Source organism: Melanaphis sacchari, unplaced genomic scaffold (genome assembly GCF_002803265.2).
Source record: "Melanaphis sacchari strain LSU unplaced genomic scaffold, SCAv2.0 Contig14_pilon_pilon, whole genome shotgun sequence".
Classification (NCBI taxonomy): Eukaryota; Metazoa; Arthropoda; class Insecta; order Hemiptera; family Aphididae; genus Melanaphis; species Melanaphis sacchari.
In genome coordinates, this window is record NW_020270656.1 from 687,548 (window position 1) to 712,794 (window position 25,247).

Below are 25,247 nucleotides of genomic sequence, written 5' to 3' on the forward strand. Positions count from 1 at the left end.
AGTCGTCTTTGTATTGATGCGTGGTCGTCCGGTTCATCGTGAACTTTAAATAATAGCGTGTGTCGCGATCTCCGTCGTGTAACGATCGGTCGGCGTGTGTAAACTTACTGTAAGTGCCGTCCGCTATCAATTATTATATTATCACTGTTTTGGTTGCCCGTTGTTGTGCCGTCGCGCACTGGAAGAAGAAACAACTGACCAGTGGCCTAATTGTCGCCGTCAATTCGTTACCTGCCATCAGTAATATCCATATTGGAACGGAGTCGCGTAAATATTGCAATCTTTATATATATATATCATATCATACAAATTGTACCACGATTCTATTATATCGTGTTTGTCTGATTATTATTATATTATTATCATCACGACGATAATGATTGTAATATCATTTATCCTAATATCAATTGTTGTGTAAACACTTCGTCGTCGGTGATAATATAGTTTTCACGTATCGTAATATTATATTTTTCTTAAATACGTTTAAATACGATTCAAATATTTACATATTGTATGGCCACCTGTCTTTAGGCAATTCTCAACGATTATTCATATTTATTCTTTCGGTGGTGTAGTCATCGAGGTCGACTACTAAATTGTAGGAACCTCGTGGCTAAACAGGTACTATTATTTTAATTAATAATAACTTTGTTAAAATTTATTTCTGAAAATCTATTATTATCATAATTATTGATATAGCTTATTTGTGAGAACCTATGATTATTAATTTAATTATTAACAAATTTGTGAAAAATTGGTATTGAAAAAAATTGCACGATACTATCTATTGTCACGCTATCAATTGACCACTATCTATTGATACGGATCCTTTGATCATATCACGTTGATACACTTTTGTTCTTATAAACAGCTCTACAATAATTTCGTATACATTTTCAAACCAAAATAAGTACGTATCGTTGTTCTTGCCAATGTCTAGTAACAATATTGTATGATACAATTAATAAAATTAAAAAAAAAAAAAAATGAATAAAAATATATAAAACTAGTGAAGACAGCACATTAATAAGATACGCAAATTCTTAATACTGTACCTTACCGTAGTAAATATTGGTCCTTATTAGACCAAAGCTTCGCCAGCAGGAGTGGCCATCCATGTATTTGTATAGATTTTGTAGTCGGTAAATGAACTGTAATAGTGATGTCCAAAATTTATCACGAGTTTGTGAACGGTTTGATAGGAAAATAAAATTGCTCAATTGCATCATAGTGATACATATTAAAAGAATTTTGTACCAACTGCAGTAGGTACCAACGCATCAGTAACAATTGATAGAAATTTTGAATTGAATAATGAAATAAAAAAAAAGAAATTGGTTGAATATTATTTGAATATGAACTTATCATTAGAACAGTTTAGTGAATAAATTACTAATTAACAAATTTAGACGTAGGATTTATATTTTAACTTGAAAATTTACATTTTAAATTATTTTAAATACTTAAAAGAAAGCTAAGCACCATTAATCTTCTTCCTTAAATGATTGTCACTATGCGAAACCAAACACCGTTATCCATATACCTATTACACAAGTATTGTTAGCTATCCTAAGTCCAAAAGCATAGCATTCAATATATGTGTCGCAAATGGCATCAATGTTTTTCACCACATTAACCAGTGGCACAGTAATGCATAGGTGTATCGAATTATATATCATGAATATAATATATAATACAATAACAATTAAGTTGAGAAATGAAATTCATCAACCATTAAAAATTAAAAGAGCGATGTGACATACAAAAGTTCAATTCACAAAAAAATTTACCAATATATAGGTGCTTGAATTTTTTCTCTAATTTTTTTTAAGTTTAAATATTTAAAAATAGTTTGATGTAATATATATATATATATATACTATATAACTATATAAATATTATTTTGGTTTTATTAAAAATAAATAATCTATAAAGTTATAATTAAAATATTGTATTTATGTATTTTTAAATGCAAAATTTGATATAATTTTTTTAATTATAAACATGATAAATTTGATATAAACTTGATATAATTTAAAATGCATACATAAATACATAAATATAAAGACTTTCTCAATATGAAGTTATTGAGATTTCCAACTAAGTAACAATAACTACGATAACACCATTATACCTATTTAATTCGTTAACAGCAGCTAACAATATATAAAGATTATTAAGTATAATCATAATAGGTATAATTCTCAAGTCTTATGAACTAGCTGGTGCATTGTAATAATCATGATTTAATTACTTATTTTTAATATTAGTATATACATATTTTTTTCAATTTAATTCTTTTTTTTTTTAATTTTGTAATTACAGTGTATAGGTAATTGTTTAAAAAGTAATAAAATAAATGTAAATTAAACACAAAAATTGAAAATCATTAATATAATATGAGTTATACATATGAGAATATATAATGAAAAATTAAAATTAAAAGCCAAAGCTTTTAAATTAAAAATATTAAAAAAATTTAAAATATAAATTTATTGTTGTACATAATATTATAATAGTTTTAATATTATTTGTATTGTACTGTCTCATGAATTTTTAACTCTTTAGTAATACATTTTCGTGTATTTATTATTTATTACATTAGTTAAATTTCCATATACTTGGTATTATATTTTCTTTCAATAAAACATAAAAATTGTAAATTCAATATTTCTTTTTATTTGATTATTTTCATCACCAGTCAAATACAAAATTATTTATTTATTAACTGATGATTATTGTCACCATGATAATAAATACATATCTTTTACTTGCCAAGTGTCTAAAAATGTTCTCTGGTATCACAAACCAATTACTTTTTCAAATATTAATTAAAATAAACCATTATCTAATTTAGCCTTAATTGTTTAATACAAGTAATTCATAAAAGATAATTTCTATGAATTATTTATTATTACTATTAAATGAGCTTTATCATATACGATAAACGTTAAGTACTTATTTATTATTAATATTTTTATTTTTTTGTTATATAGCTAAATTTAAAATAACTATTGGGACATTTTTATCGGTCAATTATTTTAAGCCAAATATTATTGAGAGATTTTTTTTTTTTTTTTGTTCGTTAATAATTATTATATTATGGCTTTATAAAAAATATACCAAAATGATCGAGTTACTTAAATCAGTCAATTATTATTATCTTAATTGGTGTTTTTCATCATAATGTTGTATAAGTATTTTTTAAATAAAATATAAAATATAAAAAAAGATAATGTATTTAAATATAAAACATGCTTTTTAACGAAAAACTTAAAAATGAATAGGTAACTTTATAAATCACGATGGTGTTTAAAATAAAATAGTTAGCTCATGTACCAAAAGTATTATAATATTAAAATACTCATGTACAAAAAAAAAAAATAGATACAATCTCCGTCAAAAAGATCTATGCTGCGTTTTTGAGACAAAATTGCATACTGAGTAGTAGGAACAATTATTGCTTCCACCGACATAAGTGTAAATAACATATTGAAAATAAAATGGAAGTAGTAAACATTTTGCATGGAGATTGTATCTTAATAAAATTTACTTTAGTCGGTGGTATATAATTATATGGTTGTTTCCAAAACGCGTACAAAACTTTGTATTTCTTCTCTGCAGTATGGACATGTTTTTAAACCTCGGTTACAACACTTTTGACACATCCAAGAATGGCCACAAGGTAAAATTATGTACTTGCGTTCTCGTTTCGTTGTAAAACAGACCATACAATATCCATGGATTTCTGGAGACTGAACATCGGATGCTGGTGAAGCTGGCATGTCTTCACTAGGATCAGTACTGTTAACTATGCGTTCGAGTTCATGTTGTAGTTGTTGTAACTGTTGTAGTCGTGGTTGTTGTTGTTGTGGTGGTTGTTGTTGTGGTAGTTGTGGTGGTTGTGGTGGTTGTGGTGGTTGTGGTGGTTGTGGTGGTTGTGGTGGTTGTGGTGGTTGTGGTGGTTGTTGTTGTTGTGGGGGTTGTGGTTGTGGGGGTTGTTGTTGTTGTGGTTGTGGAGGTTGTGGTGGTGGTTGTTGTTGTTGTTGTTGTTGCTCTAAATTTTCATGAGCAACGTTGTTGGATATTCCAAAATCATCATCATTCATTTCAACATCAGTACCAGAACTTTCACCATTCAGATCTTGATTTAATGCATTATTCATAGACGTTTTAACAGCCCAAGATCTCAAATGTTCTTCATAACCGTTTAGAGTTTCTGAACATAAAAGTATAAAGTCTTTGATTGTAACTCTGCCTGCCATCAGTCGTTGAGTGTTGACTTTAATCTTTAAATTATTGTACATAAGCTGACATCTAAAACTTCTTGCTGGAAAACCTCCCTGAATAAGCCGATTTGCTTCTGTGGCGTATATGCTATTAAGATTATAAATACCACCTGTTCGAAATCAATATAACAATAAATAAAACGTTTACAGATGTATTGTATACGTATTAAATATAAATATTTTATATAAATGCTTACTGAGAAATGTCCAAATAGTGGGCGAACTTCGAAGGGTGCGATCAAACTTTTTATGAAATAACTCAATGTTGTCGATTGTTTTTGTTGGTTTCAAGTAAACAGATATACTATTCGTGCCAATTTGATACAGCCAATGCCTGAGAAAATATTTTTTAAGTGATCGGTGTTATTTTTACAGCTCATAAAATAATTTATAATACATAAAAACTCTAAAAATAATGATATAAAATGAAATGCATTATTACCATCTATAATAGTTAAATATTTGGGGCATGTGGACTCGCATTCTCATCGCATACGCTTTCACTTCTTCAAACCCTGTTTCTATTTTATTCGGTGGTAGTAATGGCAGCACCATCAACATTTTTAAACACCTGAAGGCGATTCCACTGTTCATGATTAGATTTAAGTAGCCGAAACGTACCATATGTTCATATAAAATCTTTAAACATTGTTTATTGTTAACATAATTATTATACATCGAGGCAATTTTTGATACATACCTGATTATGCTGAAACCAAGTACATTCAATAGACGCAGTAGGAAAATAAAACCCTAATGGAGATACTAAATACAAGTTAATATCCGAAAAAATATTACGGGGACAGTAATCTGGTAATATATTGTTTTTAATAAAACAAATAAGATTGTAGTACGAGTTAAAACTTTTATCTTCCATCAAACAGTATATAACGGGAAAACTCTGAAATAAATAATAAACTATTCAGTTACTTACAACATAATTATATTCCAAAAAATGTTTCTACGAGAATGTATGATTTAAGGATAATTTATTTGGCACTTTATTAGAACTTTTAGTTCTTTTAGACATGTCTGAAAATCATCAACATTTTAAAAAGTAAATAAATTTAAGTTTCTTTGGTTAATTATTAAAAAAAAAAAAAAAATCGTGCTGTTAAAAAATGTTACGTAAAAGTTATTGTTTTTCTTATTTTGTATTTTATTTCTATTTCCTGACTATTTTAATAAGTATTTAAAATTTTCATTTTACTTCGATAAAAAAAATTACTTAGTAAGTACGTACAGTATTAAAAATAAATGTATTTAGCTTACATAGTCATCAATTTCGAAGTGTATAGTTAATAATTCCACTGATTTCGGTTTCGGCGGAGTGATACTAAATGTTTGGTCAACATACATATTAGTGGGATTTAGTCTCAAAACTAGTTCAACTAAAGTACGACATGCAAAAACAATAGATGATTTTCCTTCGTTGTTTGTCACATAACCTAATTGTACAAAACAATATTAAATAGATTGTCAATTTATCATTAAACATTAAAATGCAAATGTCTTATGTAATATTTCAGTGCCTACCTTTGTACATGTTATGGCCGTTGATAGAAAACCGATTTAGTACACCATTCATGAACAAGCTATCAAGTTCTACGAGCGTGTTTGGTACTGCTGGAAAACCGTTTTTACTCATTCGAGTCATTAACGAACAAGCAGAACTCCATGGATAATTGACAGCACCTATTGGATATCTGAAAGCAAATGAGATTAGGTATTTAGGTGTTTAACATAGTAAAATTAATACGCTCACATTTTAATAATAAGCAAAGGCAATAAGTTTGAAAACTCTATTACTGAAGCATCATTAGTGCTCCATAGGGTAGTTATTTTCAATAAAATCGGGAAAACAAAAACAAAACAAAAGCATGCTAACACCACTAGTATTATGTCGAGTACAGCTCGTCATTTAGTTGGTCGGCTATTTTTGGACTCTGACAACGTCATTGATTGTTTCACGGATGACTTTTTAGCAATACTGCCCGCTAAAGATGATCGGGTTGTACAATTTACCGACTATGTTTTCGAAAACTATATATCCCCGGATGCTATGTTTCCCCCAAATATTTGGGCACAGTTCTCTGCTAGCTGTAACCGTACCACTAACGGCTGTGAAAGTTTTCATTCACACCTAAATTCATCGTTCTACTCTAGTCATCCTAACATCTATAATTTTATTGATGTGTTAGTAGAAATTCAATCAGAAACGTATATCAAATGTAGAAGCAATGGAATAAAAACGAAGAAAATATGTGAAAAAGAAGCATTTATAAGACAACAGATGACAAAGCTAGCACAAAAAGAAATAGAGCAGTTTGATTTCGTCAAATCATTAAGTTTTAAGTTTTTGCCCAACCAATAAATATTTTTACATTTTTACATATTTTACATAAATATTAAAATTAATTTTACCATAAATTACCATACATTTTGCCATTTTTACATTTTTACAAAAAAAAAAACAAATTTTTGGGAGACGACTCAGCCAACCTCCTCGTGGTGTCTTCCACTATGAAGTGATAAATAAAATGTAAAATGTGGCCGCAACTCGTACGTCTGTTTTATAAACACGGGCCGCAACTCGCACGTCTGTTTCATAAACACGGGCCGCAATTCGTACGTTTTTTAGGGATCGGGCCGCAACTCACCAACACCGAGTTGGTCACTATAATGGTTGTATTAAATTTGAATTTAATGGTAAATAATCGCATAAAAAATCGATTGTGAATGTAAAGAACTGTCAGCTTATATTATTACCAAATAGTGAGTATATTGAATTATTTATATTACTATTAGTAATATGATAAATTTATTTATTTCCAAAAACATCGCATTCATTATAAATATTAATAATTAGTAGGGCTCGGAAGTTGATGCATTTTGCATTTTTTTTTTTGGAACTTTTTAGACGATGCTCTCCTGGCCACAAATCTGTTTCATAAGCATGTGAAAATCTAAATAACTAATTTTTATTTTGCATTTTTTGGTGTTTATTATTTTTTAAGTTATTTTTTAAGATTTTTAGGTCATTTTCCACATTTTTAGTTATTTTTATTGATTTTACACTAGTTTATTTCTTATCGTTTCTTGTTGACCATTATGCCGATAACTTAAACCACAAACATTTATAAAACAAATATTTTTAATTTTTTAATTTTCCTATTTTAAGGATATTTTTGTCATTTTTATGTCATATTTTGAATTTTATAATAAAATAGAGTAAAATATTTAAAAAAAAATGTATTTTTATTAATATAAAACTAATATTTGTAATTTTTTTAGGAAATTTTTTGCCATTTTTATGGTCATTTTTTATTGTTTTTAAGGTCATAAACTTCCGAGCCCTAATAATTAGGTATATTAGTATAATTATATTTATGCAATAACAGGGCTGAAAATAAAAATGAAATTTTTGATTTTAATTTCAGTTTTACTTATTAATATAAGCTTTTTTCTGATTCAAATTTAAAATAATCTAACATTGTTTTTATAATTTTATGCTTTTTATATTGCTACAACATTGTTTTCTGATTTGTAATTATATGATTATAAAACGGTCTAAAAAACCAAGTTGTCAACTAATGAACAACATAACTGACCTATCGGTTATAATCGTTGAACTTTAAATTAAAATATAATTATTAATTTTTTTTATTGTTTTGTATACACAAATTATAAAACGATTACTATTTTAATATTCATTATGAATTGCAATAAATTAATTTAATTTCATAAACGATTTTCATTGATATTTAAAATGGAATTCAAACTCTGATATTTATATTTCATCAACAATGTAATTTAGGTAACAACGCAAACCACTAAATAGCAAGCTTATATCGTTATATCATTAAAGTTTAATATTATTAGACGATATCTTCAATGGTTAGACATTAAAAAATAACAACACCAATGTCGTAAAACTCAAATATTTTGTAAATTACATTTATGACTAGAAAATTACTTCAATTCTACTACTGGTAGAGAATTTGGATCATTTGCTTAAAAAAACATTTTAATTTGATTAGAAATTTAATAAATCACGGCAAAAAGCACAAAAAAATTGATCAATTACTAAATATAGATATAGGTATTATAATATAATATGTAATGTGTGTGTGTATACAAATATTTTAAATTGTTGACTATCGAAATGTATGTTATATGTATTCAAAATATGGCTATCTCTATTAGTTAATATTAATCGATTGTTGACATCAAATACTAAAAGAATATTATTGTAAGTACTGATTAGATACATTGGTTTTACAACATTGGTATATAGTTTAACAAGAAAATTAAATTAATAAATTTTATCGATGTTGGCTGAAAAATACCAAAATTAACATCATTATCAAGGATATAATATTACTTTATTTACCATTGTCTTAAAATAATAAAGATTTCTTAAGAAACATTTTTTTCCCTATTTAATGTCGTAAACGACGGTAAAATTTGATCAGATATATTGTTATTGACTATTGACTAATCATTAACGCTAATTCCTGAATTATTTATGTATTTTATAATAACATAATATTATGTATTATTGTTATTATTTATTAACTTTTAAGCTAATACCGACTTAATGTAGATGAATGCGAATAAGTTCGAGGCATAGATGCCATAGATTATTAGCTTAAATGAATCAAATATTTTAAAAATATTGTAGTGTACCTAGTAAAATATAATAATAGGTGTATATATGTAAAATATTCAAGTTTTCAAAAGCAATATTTTTGAACAACAACAAAATAACCATAATAATTGTTATTTTTTATAAAATCTAATTTTTACAACAATTTAATCTTTAAAAATATAAAAAATATATTGTCAAAATATTTTTATAAGCATTTTAAATTTATATTTTTGTGAAATTCGGTATTTAAACAAAAAATAACGGTATTAGTTGTTTTATTGTATTAAATAATATCCATTAAAACTTCAAATTTGTACATATTATATTATTATTTTTTACTATACGCAATAACATTTTTAAAATATTTAGATTAATTTTCGCCAATTTGTATGGTACATCGTGTAAATAATAGTAATATAAAAAATTATATCATATAATATAGACTAACAAGTTTACTTGACTCAGAATCGTTATTTAATCGTCTTAAAACCGATTTATCATTAAATTAAAAATTAACACATTAATTATAGTGACCTGTACACAGATTATAATAACATGATTTTATAATTTTTTTATATTTATTTTAATTGCTGTAAAAAGTACAGCTTATAAAAAACCTTCTATTACATTCTCAATCTTATTGACTTTTAATTCAATTGTTCATTAATATAAAAAAGTCAATATTTTAAAATACATGTTATTCAAAAAATTAAATGCATCTACAATTATTTCTTTTTAAAATAATTCAAAAAAATAAAAAAATAAATTATCATGACAACATTTCAAATCGCGTAACAATACTTCTTTTTTTTAAATTTATTACAATTTTTCACTTTTTTTACATTTTACTTACTACCTAAAATTTTAATTAGATGATATGCTTTATAACATACTACGTCCTTTATATTTAGGTTTGAATAACTTTTACTTCTTCAAAAAAGGTCACCAAATAAAAAAAACATATATTATTACCATACACATATTATGGAATAATATAATAAACATTAATATATTAGGTAAGATACAATCACTATTCAACACAATAAAAAACGAGTCGTTTAAATATACTATATTAAAATACTGAACGGTCAAATTAAATATTATTTTCCATTCGAGTATTTAAAACTGCGATAAATTTAAACAAACAATTGTAAAAGTATAAGAAATAGCAACATTATTTATAACTATTATTATTGTGAATAATTTATTATTTAGTAAAATACTATTAGTAATACGTTTAAAATCTTAAAAAATATAAATTTAAGAAATAGTTCTTAATTAGATCTTATTAATAATAAAGATTCATATTTTAATGTTTGGAATCTCGCAGTCCTATCTATTCCTGAAATTCACTTAGACGTCTGAAAAAAATTGGTATCTTGACCTATTATCCCCCCTCCTTTTTTTAAACGAAGATTACTACTACTACGAAGATTACGAAGAGGTACTCTACCAGAATAGAGTAAAAGGAAAAAAATATAAGTAGCAACGGTGAATATCATTAATAGATGATAACTCACATCAAACCACTTCTTGTATTAATCATATTAAGATTTTTAAGGTAAAAATTAATTTAGTATGTTCACTAATATTAAGAAATTACAGAAAATGAAAAGGTTTTATATCATTAAAAACTACTATATAGGAAATTAAGCTAAATATTAGTTAGAAATTTTTCAAACTAAATACTCTATTTAGAAAGAAAAAGGTATTAGAATGAAAATATATATAATTTAATGATTTATCCAGCAATACAACAATATAATAACTAATAAGTATCAAAATATATTTTTATACGAATCGGGAAGTATATTTTATCATAGGTAATAATAAATTTAGCTTGTTATTAACATTCCTATTTTACTAATCATTGACTGTATAATATTTTCAAAATGACTTAATGTATCTAACAACTATTTTTTTTATTAATTAAAAAGTACATATTATGTAAGAAATAATTGAAAATTAAAACAGAGTTATTTTATTTATTAAATAAAGTTAATATGAATGTTTAAAATTAAGCTTTTAACTTTGTTTATTATTATTAATTTTATTTAAAATTGCACGCATATCGTCGTACTAAATATAAATTATAAAATATAACAATGGTTTTATCATATTTCTCATAAAGAAACCTTTTCATTTTCAACAGAAATATTTTTGTTTTTAGTTTTCAATTTTTGTTCTATTTCAATATAGTGAACATTTCTTAGATGATGTACTGTAGTAAAACTTAATAGAAATCTAAATTATAAATTTAAATGCATTTTTTAAGAAACGAAACAATATTGCAGGTTTTATCTCAAAACAATTTTAAAATAATACGAACACTTTCATTCAAAACCAGCGCAATGCTATTTTAAAGTAAAGAAACCTGTTGCTGAACAAATTTCTCAGGTCGATAAATACAAATTATTATTTATCAAATAATAAAGACATTTTATCAAATATACAATATTATTAATAATTAAACTATATTTTAATAACTTTGCATAATATTGAACTTTACATTTTATATATTATAATCAGGGCTTGCAAACGTCATAATAACGTTATGATTATAACGTTATATTTGACAAAAAACGATTGCAATTTGTAAACATAATTATAACTGAAAACGATAAACATAAATAATTAAATAACACAAAATAAAACATTACGATTAACAAAATGTATGATATATCATTAAACAAAACATAACGTAAAACGTTATATATAGTATATCATTAAAAGAAATAATTAATTTCCAATTATTTAATAGTTATAAATTAAAAAATATACTAACAATTTTAATTTTGAATAACGATAAACGCAAAAGTTGAATAACGTTTTAATTCTGAATAATGATAAACTCAAAATTTGTATAACGTTTTAATTGTAAATAATTTATTACAAAATATTTTTTTCAAATGCAAGCCCTGATTATAATACTTAAATCTTTCATGTCATTTTCGGTCTTTTTTTCATCACAATAGAATTTCAAAATTCAGAAAAGGAAGTGTTATTTATCTTCCTTGACACTTTTGAATCAATGAAAGAGAAATAAATAATCTTTGCTTAGAATTTCGATAATGTATCCCGCTGTGTACCGACCGTAGCCCGCTTAAAAACCTTTTTGTACACATATGGCGGCCATATAGCTTAACCTATGACTTGTTCCAGTCTTATCTTATCAAGTAATCGTCAACAATATAAAACTAATTCTGTAGTGCAAACCACTGCGTTGTATTAGTAAAATTTCATAAAATAATCATACATTTGCGCAACAGATGTTAAATACTAAAAGGCTACCGAAATCGATGATAAACCAATAATACATTGCAAGTTATTTACACATTTATGATATTACAATACACAAGCATGCATTAATATAATAAAATACTATAATTTTATTTTTTCAATGCTTTATACTTACTTGAGAGCTTCAGATTTGTAAATATCGATTAACCTCCCATGGCCGCTGTTTACTTTCGCTCTCAGGGCAGCCTTAAATTCTAGCGTTTCGATCAGATGCGCGTTTTCATCGTCACCCTCCGAGTTTTGGTCGTGCGTCTGATGGCTGTGTGGGCGCGTCAAAGTAACGTGGCCGTAGACGGTCTTTTTTGCGGTAGCAGAACATCCAACTACGTCGCACACATACAACCTAGTTGTTATAAAACAACAGGGAAAAAGAAAAGAAAAAAAGATTATTTAAAAAAAAAAAAAATTGGTCGGTAGGTAATATAAAAAAATTACCTAAGTCCGTTTGGTCTGGTTTCTGTGTTTCTGTACAGGTATCCCATATATTCCATGATGACGAAAGTGTAGATAAAAAAAAATTAAACAAAACCGATATTCGAAGACATGAAAGTATTAAGAAAATATCAGAGAGAAAAATAAAAATATGGACGAAATAACGTGTCCGGCGCTCAAAACATATGTAGTGCTCGCATTCGCGGAAGAAGACTAAATGAAGACTGACTGTGGCGAGGACATGGCTATCGAGAACCTTCTTATCGGAAATTTAAACTACACATTAACCATTTATACTCCGTCTATACAACTGTATTTGGTGGGTGTGTGTAAGTGTGTGTAGATGCCCACACCACACACGTTGGAGTCATTGGACTAGAAGGGTATAGTGTGACAATAAGTAATATTAATAATAATAATAATAAACAGGGTACAGTCCACGCCATAGGGAGTCATTTCAGTCCGTATTCCTTTTTTCAATAAATAATCTAGTCTAATCCTTATGGCTTCGGAATCCAAGGACGAGTAGGAGGTGCAATACAATATTATGGCCTATGAGATATTCGGACATCGTCAACGCCGCAGTGTGTCTCCTCTGCAGAAACATATTTTGTATCCGTTTGTGAACGTGGTTTTCAAATGGTTTCTTTTCAAAAGCACGTTTCTGATGGGTTCTATTGTCTGTGCCATCCGGTAGAACGACATTAAGTTATCATTAATAATGATTATTATTATTATTATTATCTCTTCGCGATGATTGTGTTATAACATAATAATATTATAATACCCGTACGGCCGTACGAACGTTTAATAATCTGACGCGTACAATGTATATAAACATTATTAATAATATGTGTGCGCCATTCATTTCCGTATTTTGGCAGCAGTAGTTAATGCAGTGTGTCTGCGATGTTCGGACGTACCTACATATACGCTTAGCTACATTTTAGGAAACACTTAAGTGAAAAGAAAGGTTCACTGTTCAGTTTGAACCCCAAACTAAATCATAATACCGTGTCGAATCGAACGTCGTACCAAAAACCTATATATATAATAATATACAAATGTTTAGTAACCGGAATCGTGTACTATACATTTGAACATTTTGCAGCTATATTAACAACGTAAAAAAAAAAAAAGAAAAAAAAATATGAAACGAACTGGACCACTGCAAGTGCTACTGAGAGTCCTCACAATGTGAGACGGTTGTTCCGGGACCGGGCGCGATACGATTGCGAGCGGTCCTTATCGGTTGATACCTTTTTAGGCGTGCGATTGCGCGCGCTATAATATTTTTACTTTTTAAGCAACGTTGCCAAGCATAATACATAGACTTATAATACATCCGTACGATATTATAGTAGATTATATCAAATAATTATGATATAACTTAATTTTTGTTTAACAAAAACTTTGGCAACGTCGCACCCAATTTTACGCGCTGCGACCGTACACCTTTGAATAGGCAGTTAAAACCTTGTCTTTTGTTATTCTGGCGCTGTGCCCAAAAAGGTAAAACTCGCAAAATCGCACTTCCGCCGCCCGGACCGATACACAATAATCTGCCTTTCATAAAATATTATTGTTGGAAAAATAGTGTTTTATAAACAGGCCAGCTCAACGTTTTCATAACGTTGTTACGGTAGAGACGCTTGCCCGTTTAACGCGTTATCGGTGATTATTATTATTTCTATGTCAAAAGGTCGAGAATCGACATCAAGCTCGGTGTGTAAACGACGGCGTATGTTGTGCATAGAAATTGTGCGTGTATAACACACCATTAACAAATAATGTGCGTACATTATATTGTATATATTATTATGATGAAATATAAACTATTTTATTCTTTGGCCGTGTAAATAACACACTGCCTCCTACAGAAATCATTCGTTGTCGATTTCAAAACAATCATGTCGTATATGGTAAATGATGTTTTGTTTTGTTTTCGTAGGTTTATTAATTGTTTTATTTTATTTTTATAATATATGCGGCCATTAAAATTCTGTAATTATGTCATAATATGTTAATGTCAAGTATAAATATGTAGTTATTATTTTTTGATTCAATAACTTAACTATACGTATATTATACAAAACTGTCGTATATTTTAACTGTAAACAAATTAGTATTTATTACTAGTACTTATTCATATTTTAAATTATACCCGAATCGACGAATGTAGCAGATTAGATAGAGTCTCCAAATTACAGGCCATCCGAATGACGATGAATAATATTAAAAAAAAAAAAAAAATATTTCAGTAATATCCCAAATGGTTATCACATGCAATTCTCCATTATGTGTCAAATGTTGTGTGTGTCAAGTATTATCCATTGCAGTGTCATAATTCAAAATAAATTTTAAAATTAAAAATTAAAAATAATATGTTCGATACTTGGGTAACTAAAAGCTTTTATTTTTTATTTTTTTTAACGGTCTTTGAATAAATTAATTTGGTGACCACAGGACGTTATTCGATTAAATGCAAGTAATACTGACATCTTACGATCTGGAAATCATGAAACTAATTGGTGTATTTTTATTTTACATAAAAATGCTTATTTTATTTTGAAATAAATTTTAAACATCAAATTGTCAAAATCTCCCATAAAATTAAAAATAAAACCCATCAAAAATATTTTTTTTTAATAATATTCAAATTTAATCCTATTGAAATTAAAAAAAAAAAAAAAATTAAGACTAATAATTAATGTCAAAATAATATTAATTTTGTTATTATTTTAAACGTACATCGATTTAAAATTGTAAACACAAATTAACTAAAATTTATAAATTAAAAATAATCAACAGGTCTTTAATATTATTCATCGCTACCGATGTGTATGAATAACGAATATTTCATTAAGCAATCGCCCTCATCTTTCTACTTCAAATACGCCTTACGGTTGAACTAAGTACATAAAGTAGTTTATTTAATTTATAATTTTAGATGCCTACATACTACATAATTATGTATTAATTTTAAAACTCGTCTTAAAATATAATTACTTTTTAATATTCATACTAAATGTTAATAATTTTAATATTTTTTTATTTAATACTTAAACTTAATTATGAATTGATTCCGTATTGTTATATCAAGATTAGATAAAAATATAAATATTTTTTATCATCTAAAATAAAATAATTTTAATTTCCAATGTAAAATTATGCCAGTCCAATGGTACAATTTTAATTATAAGTACATATATTTTTTGTTTATCAAGTGTTTATATATTTTTTTTTTTATTATTTAATAAGTACCATTATTGCGTAGGTAGGTATAAGTATTTTATTATAATATTTCAAGAGCTATTTCTAGTTATATAGGTAAATATGATTAATTCTGAGATTTTATTACGCCCGAAACTGAATAAAACTAAATCACCTATGCTAGCAAAATTCTACCATATTGTGATTTAATTTCCCAGTTATAAATGGAATATAATTAGTGTATATTACAATCATGATACTATGCCAAAGTAGATTTATTATAAGAAATCTTTCATAAAATAGTTTTTCTTTATAATATTGACCAATTCATTAAAATAAATAAACTTAAAATATAGGAAAACTTAATGTTGCATGTTAGTCATATTATATTTTTCGTTTTATCAATTTCGATACGAACGTATTACACATGTATTTTGTATCAATGTTTTACTTAATGGATTTACATTAACAATAGAGACGACTAGTACATGATGCGCATAGCTATGTATATACGCAACAACGATAAGGGCATAGACTTTACATTTTTGGGTATGTTTTTTGTTTAATTTTAGTTTATTTTATCGTATTATATATCTGGTTCGTGTACCTAACATGTTATTCCATAGAAAAATAATCACTGCACTTAACCACTATGGTGGTAACAAACGTAAGAAAAAATATAACCAAAAAAATCGCATTTTGAAATTTGTATGTAATCAAATATTTTTCATTCGTTCCAATACTTAACTGGTAACATTATATCATAAAATTGTATAGATACACCTAAATTTACGTAGATATATTAATTCAACAATGTTAAAATACTTATTTATGCACTAGTGGCGTATTTATGAATTGTTTAATAGAGAGGATAAGCCATTAAACAATGTACACGGAAATTGAACTAACCATTCTTTCAAATTTCCAATACATTTTTACTATATGCTGTATAGTGTATACCATACACGACATTCTATAATAAATATCAACTTACATAATTTGTAATCATTATATATCAATTGTATTAAATCTAAAATTGTAAAAAATCATAAATTAAGTGTCCTTCCTTTAGTAACTATTTCATTTATAATTTCATCAATATGTACTTCTATTTTGTGATGCATTAATAATAATTAAGCTAATGTGTTGAGACATTCCTAAGAATAAAAAAAAGTAATTAAAAATGCATTAGCTTATAATAAAGCATTAAAATATTGTTTTGCCAATTAGGAAATAATATCTGTAAAACCTTATTCATTGAATTTCTGCAGTACAATTTTAATCGTTTTAATGTGGAAAAAGCTCCGCATTCACAACACTTTTCAGCAGGGAAATTAAAATATTTGAAGGGAGAATATCACTCTCAAGCTTATTTTTTTCAATAGAAAAACAGTGATTTTCAAAAACCACAATGTATGTTCACTGCACTTTTTAGCAGATAAATTAAAAAAGTTTAATCCCGTGTAACACAAAATGATAATAATTCTAAAATACGTCCTCACACAAGCCTTTTTTTTTTAAATAACTGTTTTGAGTTATTAAAGAATATGGCTTGATTAAATAAAAATAATATATTAACATCTATTGATTTCAGCAAATGAGTATTTGTCTTAAGATGAAGTTAATGAGAATAATTTGTATGTTTTCTATCTTGAAGTTAATGTTGTATATTCTGAATATTTAGGATGTTCGTTATTTTTTACTAAAGAAACTAATGAGCAAAAATCATTACTAAAATTTTGAATATTAATTTAATAAAAATAAATGAAAATTTTTGTAGAAAAGAACTTTTAAAAAAAATAATAAAACTTAATTGAGCAATGGTTTTTTACCAGTTAAAATGAACTGGATTAGATCAATTATAAAGTTTAAAAACTTCAAATCATAGTTTACAGTGTAAATAATATGCATAATTTCGTGTTAACAATAAGTTTATGAGTTATAAAGTTTAGTTGTGTTATGAAAAAGGTATATAGATTTTCATAAAAATTCACTGTTATTTATGTAACATGAAAAAAGATGAACTTCGGCGGAATATTCCCTCTTAAACTTTTTTCATTTCTCCGACATAAAAGTGCTGTGAACATACAAATACATACTACTTAGAATCTATTCGCATATCTGTTAATTTTCTAGTCTAAACATGAATTATATCTATATTTTTCTTTTTTTTTTTTTAAATCAATTTTTTCTCTTTGTAACTGTTTGCAAACTGTCAAGCCGTAATATGAAATTAGTACTAATACAATACAAATAATATTAAAATGTGTACTGATATTTTATGCATAATACATGAGTATATATTTTATACTTTGTAACATATAGTAAAACTATAAACTCGAAAATGTTTAATGCTCTTCAGAAGTATACTAGCATCAGTGGCAGATGTAACTTTTTTTTTGATTGTCATCAAAAACATTATTATCCGAGAAAAATTAAAAAATATTATACACATTACACACTTTATAAAGAAATAAAAAAATTATTACACAAAAATGTAAGTTGTATACTGCAGCTGATATTGATTTAGCGCAGACGCCGCTCTAGGCCTTCACTAACACGTCACCTCCTCTCAAATTTTGTTAAACTAAAATAATTTAATTAATCTTAGTTCTTACTAGTTGCGGTTGAGGACAGCTTACCATTGATTTTCGGTCGTCAAGTATTTTTTTTTACTGGTACCTTTTTTATTCATTTTTCAAAAATCAATAAAACAATATTGATAATCTGTGATATTTACGTTTTAATAACGATATAATTACTATTTTATAATTAATCAATTATCATCGACTCTTTTACAAACATCTTTGATTTCTGCATGAATATACTTGACTTATTTTCCTGTAGTTTAAAAAAGTAGTCAAGAGTTCTTTTCATTTTCAGTTTTATTTAATTTTATTATCCTCCAAGCTTAAAATAAATTTATGTTTAAACGTACAATTAGCTAATGCGCCGTCTTCGAAACTGAGTATGTTGTTTTTCCAAACAAATAAGACTACCAATAGCCTAATAGCGTGCAATATACAACTATAATAATACAATTTCATTATATCTATTGTTATTTTGGTATTCTAGTTGAACAAAATCTTGTTTTTATATTACAGATTTTTGACTGTACACTGTACAACCAATTGTTAGTCGTGAATATTCGGTGTGGGCAATAACAGAAAGTTAGGGGTACCCCTTTTTTTATTCCAGTAAATTTACTAATTTTTAATTTTTTTTCTCACAATATTTCTTCATTTATAAAAATGGAAAGATCAACGAAAAATATTCTAAAATTATTACTGATACTCAAGTTAAACAAAACAACAAGGGGATCTATACCCCAAACCCCCGCTCTCGTTAGAATTCTGATATGCACACATATAATTACAATATTGCGCATTTTAATCTTCGTTCCTCGATATATTATAATATTATATAGCAGGGGTGGGTAACTGGCGGCTTGTATAGGTATACAATTTTAACCTATGTACCTATGTCCTATATGTCCTATTTCATTATAAACAAAATAAATGCTATTCAAAATGTATATTTTGAATGACCTTTTTTTTTTTTTGCTTTCTATGTTCTGGCCCGCTATATTTTAAATTTCTAAAAATTGGCCCTATAGTAACTTTGAGTTGCCCATCCCTGTTATATAGTATCACTCAATGATTTCGTTCGATATTTTTTTTTTTTTTTACCTTATTTACTTTCAAACTAATTTAAAGTAGGTAAATGTATATAAAATTCCACCAGCTGTGGCCGGCATTCAGTGCAAAAAAGCATTCTATATAAACTGTCCTTTAATTATAATATTATAATCTACACTGACTGAACGTTTAATAAAAATAATTTACTAATAAAAAATAACATTATATGACAAAATATATTAAGTATAATTGATCGAAGGAAAAAAAACTATAATCGACCATTACTCGAAAACGATATTTTACGGAGAAAGAAATATACCTAAGGGCGTACGTATAATATTTTATATCAACGACAGTTTAATCCAAGTTCTGCACTGGTGCACGATGGTAATTAATAAAAGTGTAAAATATATATTTTTTTTTCGAAATTACTTTCGAGAAAACTAATGTTTTTCAAGTAGAAACAGATTTAATGCCTCGGATAAAGGTACAGTTAACGCGGACACAGACTTGACATTTGGTGTGTTTTTATTCCCTATAGAGTATAGGTAGCTAGATCTAGGCATCTAAGTGTCAAGTCAACTTTCATGTTATTTATAATTTCATACAACACAGCTGCATGATAAACGATTAACTATCTATATAATTACTTAATTAATATTAGCAACAAATAAATTGTAATCCTCTCACAGGACATAAAACCATGATTTATTTACAATAATATATTTATTTTTTTATTCGATATAAGATGTAGACACGTACTAAGCATTTTAATAACTTATTTTTTGTTCGACATGATTAAACACTCAGTTTATGTGAGTATATCAATAAATTATAATAGTCATTTAGGCAGGCAATAACTATTGTTTAGGTACTGCTGTTAACTCAAAAATTATAGACAATTCGACTATGACCGATTTATCGACGATAAATTATTAATTATTATACATTACAATGTCGTTTGAAAATAATCAATTATACTAAACTGTATCAAAGAAAATTAAAATACTTTAAAAAAATTAAATAACTTTAAATTTAAAACGTATAATACAAGCAACCTTATTTTTTAGCGTTTAATTTATACTAGTAAGATCGTCCATTGATCAAAATTCAATCATAAAAACTGTTTTCATTATAAAATTAACACGCTCATTAAAAGTATTCTATCATGAACAATTTTGGTATCGGCGTTTGTGCTTTTTCTCCTTTATTTCGTATAAACATTAAACACGGGAAAGCAGGTATTTTGTGTTTATTTAGAATATTAGATTACTAAATTTCATATTTTATATTACTCAATTTTGTGGCTTGGCGTGGTGCGTTGGCTGCTATCAGTCGCGGAATGCGACTGAGAGTAAGTAACGACCACAGCTACTAGCTCCCGGATGGGTGACCACTCGGGATCATAGTGGTTAAAAACCTTGCCACACATACACGTGTTTGTTATCAACTGTAACAATCGTAAAATACAACCTACCGTACCAACCTTACCCCTTACCATAGTTCATAACCCTTACAAACAGCTAATGGCCCTAGTTTCCGGGCTTAAGTTCAATTAAAAAAAAAAAAAAAAATTACTCAATTTCACTCAGTAAACGTTTTTTTCTATTTTTTTTTTTTAAATAATTGACGTTATTTTTTTTTCAGATTTTCGTGATTTACCTGCTTAAACGCCATCATATGTGTAATATATACAACTTATTTTTAGCATATGAATTTACTCAATACCTTTCTAAATTATATACCTATTGTTCCCTTACTATGTATACAAATAGAGTAAAGGTATGACAAAAAAATAATTACGTATTAATATATTAATATATAGATACCTCTTAGGGAAATCAATTTTTATAATTTTATTAAAAAATAAAAAAAATTGTGATATAATTCAATAATGTAAAATATTAAAATTAAATTGGCCCGATCCTATGAGATTGCAGTTCACTGAATGATTATATACTATTACCTTATAGGCACTATTGGAATATTAGTAGGTACTGAAATAGTCCAAACGTTACTAAAATAACGATTTATGACCTAGGCTATTCTGATGTCATATTCATATAATATTTAATGTCGTTATGATGTTTAGGATCACTTGCGTGGCTTACACAATATAATATACGCATCAACAAAATACTAGTAAGTGCTATCAAAATCATATTAAAAATGAATAAAATAAGTACGTTATACTAAGCATTGGGAGGTAACAGTTTATGTATGTCTTGCTGTAGAATAGTACGATGAAAACAAATAATTCAAAAAATGTATGCAATTAAAGGCTACCTATAACTAATCACGCACTGCTTTTCAAGAGAAAAATTAAATGTCCGCCCCGTAGATTTACTCAGCTCCGTTAGACGTAAACTACACTATGTAATTAAATTTTATACACAGTAACCAATTTCAACACTATATAATTTTGATTTTTCGTGATCCACCAAACCCTATGTAAGCAGATAAACGTAAACTTTCATAAAAAAATTTTGCTATCGTATATACTTACGTGAATTTCCCCCCAAAATATGCGATAAGTATTGCAATTATGTACAATTATATTTTTTATTTTTTTATGTTTTTTTTTTTTTTTTGTCTTAAATAAGAAATTATGATTTTGGTATCTGATAATGGAACATAAATACTTTCTTTGTGTTGATTTCTTCCATCGGTAAAATCTAGACAGTGTGCTTGGTTGTGTTGTTTGTACTGCACGTCGGTGGCGTACTTATAAGGACGGTTTCAATATACTCTACGACGTTTTTTTATTAGATAACGAAATCACTTATAACGAAGAGTCGTGCAGATATATATATATTAGATTATATCAGATACAATGATCACCGCTCACCGCTTACTAGACTCACAGTTTATTGACTCATTCGTGTATTGGACCCCAAACGGCTAGTCCCGATTTGCACGTATACTAACACACTGCGAAAAATTCGTCTATTAGACTAACTACGTCGATTAATGAAATCATTTGAAAATTAGATAAATAAATTATTTATATATTTATATAAATGTGCGTACGTGTAAATCGGAAACGTTATTTTGCTCTTATTGTGGAGATATTAGATAGATAAAATTACCTTTTCATGATAATCCAAAGTAAACTACTGAAGTCATAACTGAGAAAAACGTATATGAAAAAAAATGTGACTGATGAAAAGAAACCTGATGAGAAACCACCATCCACAAAACAGATTCTAAAAGCGCTTCAGGTTATACGCAAAAGTATTCAGTATAGCCGATTTTGACGTATTCAGTCAACAAAAAGCCTACAAAAAAATAATAATGAAGTCGGCTAAAAAAGTTAAAATCTAATCAACTCTAGATGGATTTTTTCAAAAATGTATTAGGTATCTAGATTATTACAATATTTTACTACTTTATTTTTAATTAAACAAAATTTATTTTATTAAATACCTAGTATACATTATTTTATTACTTAATAGCTGAAATATCAACAAATATTTTTTAAATAAATAAGTATTTTTTTTCTATTATTTTAGCGTAATTCTGCCTTATCGACTCATTTAACAGTGAATACTCAAATGATTTGGTCCCAAAATGATCTTAATAAGTGACTAGCACTATGATATTTTATTTATATTTTTTACTGTTTTGAATGAATTTAAAGTTCAAGTGAGCGAAGTCATAAAGCTCGGAAATACCTCGAAAAGTTTTTTCTACTACTTCACTTACCTAAACTTTAAATACAATATAATAACTCATAAACTATTCGTCCAAATTTGTATGTATCAAGGTATTCAGAAAAATCCGTCGTTTGAAAAAACTAATAACTTATAAAGTTAAGACAATAAAAAATGTTAAAAAATATAACTAAAAAAAAAAAAAAAAAATGTTTTTTATTTTGTCTGGAAGTTATAAGAAATAATTATTTTCATAAAAATTAATAGATTTTGAAATAATAAGTTTTGTTCGATAAAAAAAAAAAAAAAAAAACCGTCCAGTTTATACAATACACACTCGTAACAGTTAATTATTTTATAATATTACTGTTTATGTATAGGTTTACGAGTACCTATACCGGCTATACTATATGGAGAACAAACGGCAGCTGTGACTTAGCCGCACTGACACAGACTAATATTGCGTCGCGTTCAAGTATACGACGGATTATTATACAGGATTTCGAAGCGGTATGGCCGAAAAGCGCGGTCCATCGTCGACGCATGGCCGTCGCGTCGTCCTTTTAGGCCGCAGTCGCGCGGCGGCTGCAATCCTTTTCCGACCTCATACATACCTCCATAACGCACCTGAGGTCGTTGCATAAATAATCGTTTCACCTCCGGTAAACTTATTTCGAAAATGATTACCCTAAATGCCCGTACGCGCGTACACCTTTACCGGTACTATTACATAAAATACACACCCACGCGCGTTGCCGACTATAAATATATATATATATATATATATATATATATATATATATATATGTATTATATATACGAGTATGTACGCCGCTGTTTCGGTAATAACGCGAACGCCATATTATAATAATATTATTATACTATAGGTGTACAACCGACGCTGTTTGCGTCGCTGCCGAAGTAATTTGTTTTTATCGTTAAACGTAATTATTATGTATCACTATTATTATCGCTGTGTTAAGCCGAGTACCTTACCACTAATTATACTGCATTATATATATATATATATATATATATATATATATAACGAAATTTACGTTCTGATATTATCCCCGGTCCATGGTACATATCTATATACATATATATATATATATATTATATATTATGTAATACTCTAAAACGCCCGTGTAAATAACTGAAATTTCGATGAAATTAAAACGCCACGCGATATTATAAACTTCATCTTGACGCCGCAGCTAAACCGCGACATATTGTTGTAATTTTGTTAACTACGTTTTTGTATTGAGTAGTTCTCTACAAGTGAAACACTGTATATAGCAACAACGTGTCTATGTATAATTGTAAAGATATAAATTACTATTCCCACGAACAATAAAAATAACATATTTTTTGCTATAAATTACATTCTAAACATTCTATTACATTCTAGTGAATGTATTTATCATTGGTTTAACAATGCGAAGTAACTTTTTTTTCTTTTTTTTTTACCCTAAAACATTCTAAATACATTGTGTATTAGAAATAAAAACATACTTCAATATTCATCTTCAAGTGTACTTTTTGGTAGATATTTGGATTTATAGTTTGTTATTTGGGTAGTTAATAGTAAAAAAAAATCCTTCTAATTTTTGTAAAAAAAAATAAAAACTACAAAAAATTTGGAAAAAACGAAAATATTTACACAAAATTATGAAATATTTTTCACGATATTGCTTTCGTTATTTTTTGTAGCACCTAACATAAAAATTTCAAACTCAACCAAATCGCAAATCATTTTGTTAATAATTCCTAAAATTTTTTTTGAATAGGTGTCAATGTTTTTTTTAATTTATATTCAGTCATGAATTATTGAACGAGTGTAGGTATATGAAAAATATAGTCCATTAGTAGATAATATTACGGCTGAGCTTATTTTTGTAAATAAAATTGCATATAATATTGTATGATTATTTTTTTCACAATAAGCAATATGTATTTTAATCTTTAAACTGCATATCAAGTTTTTAAATAATATTGCTTATGGTCAAATAGATTTACCCACCCACTTTAACAATACATTTTGATTTCAGATATAAACATTATTTAAAAT

The 25,247-nt window shown here is 26.9% G+C and overlaps 1 protein-coding gene across 1 annotated transcript; it reads right to left on the reverse strand.

Moving 5' to 3' along the window:
• Nucleotides 1–3,364: 3,364 nt before the first annotated feature.
• LOC112591974 lies at nt 3,365–12,871 on the reverse strand. The gene is made up of 8 exons (XM_025335938.1): nt 12,676–12,871; nt 12,356–12,583; nt 5,826–5,995; nt 5,562–5,737; nt 4,990–5,190; nt 4,732–4,928; nt 4,487–4,623; nt 3,365–4,399 (listed from the first exon to the last, which is right to left on the reverse strand). Exons 1-8 carry the CDS (start codon nt 12,729–12,731, stop codon nt 3,573–3,575), a joined length of 1,992 nt encoding a protein of 663 aa, XP_025191723.1. The 5' UTR covers nt 12,732–12,871; the 3' UTR covers nt 3,365–3,572.
• Between the last annotated feature and the right edge of the window lie 12,376 nt (nt 12,872–25,247).

Excerpts from the sequence above, each read along its gene's own strand:
- LOC112591974 (XM_025335938.1), bottom strand. The coding sequence starts at position 12,731 with ATGGAATATATGGGATACCTGTACAGAAACACAGAAACCAGACCAAAC. Across the intron at positions 5,738-5,825 it reads CGGCCATAACATGTACAAAG|GTTATGTGACAAACAACGAA; the intron begins GTAGGCACTGAA and ends TTGTACAATTAG. Across the intron at positions 4,624-4,731 it reads ATATTTAACTATTATAGATG|GCATTGGCTGTATCAAATTG; the intron begins GTAATAATGCAT and ends ATATTTTCTCAG.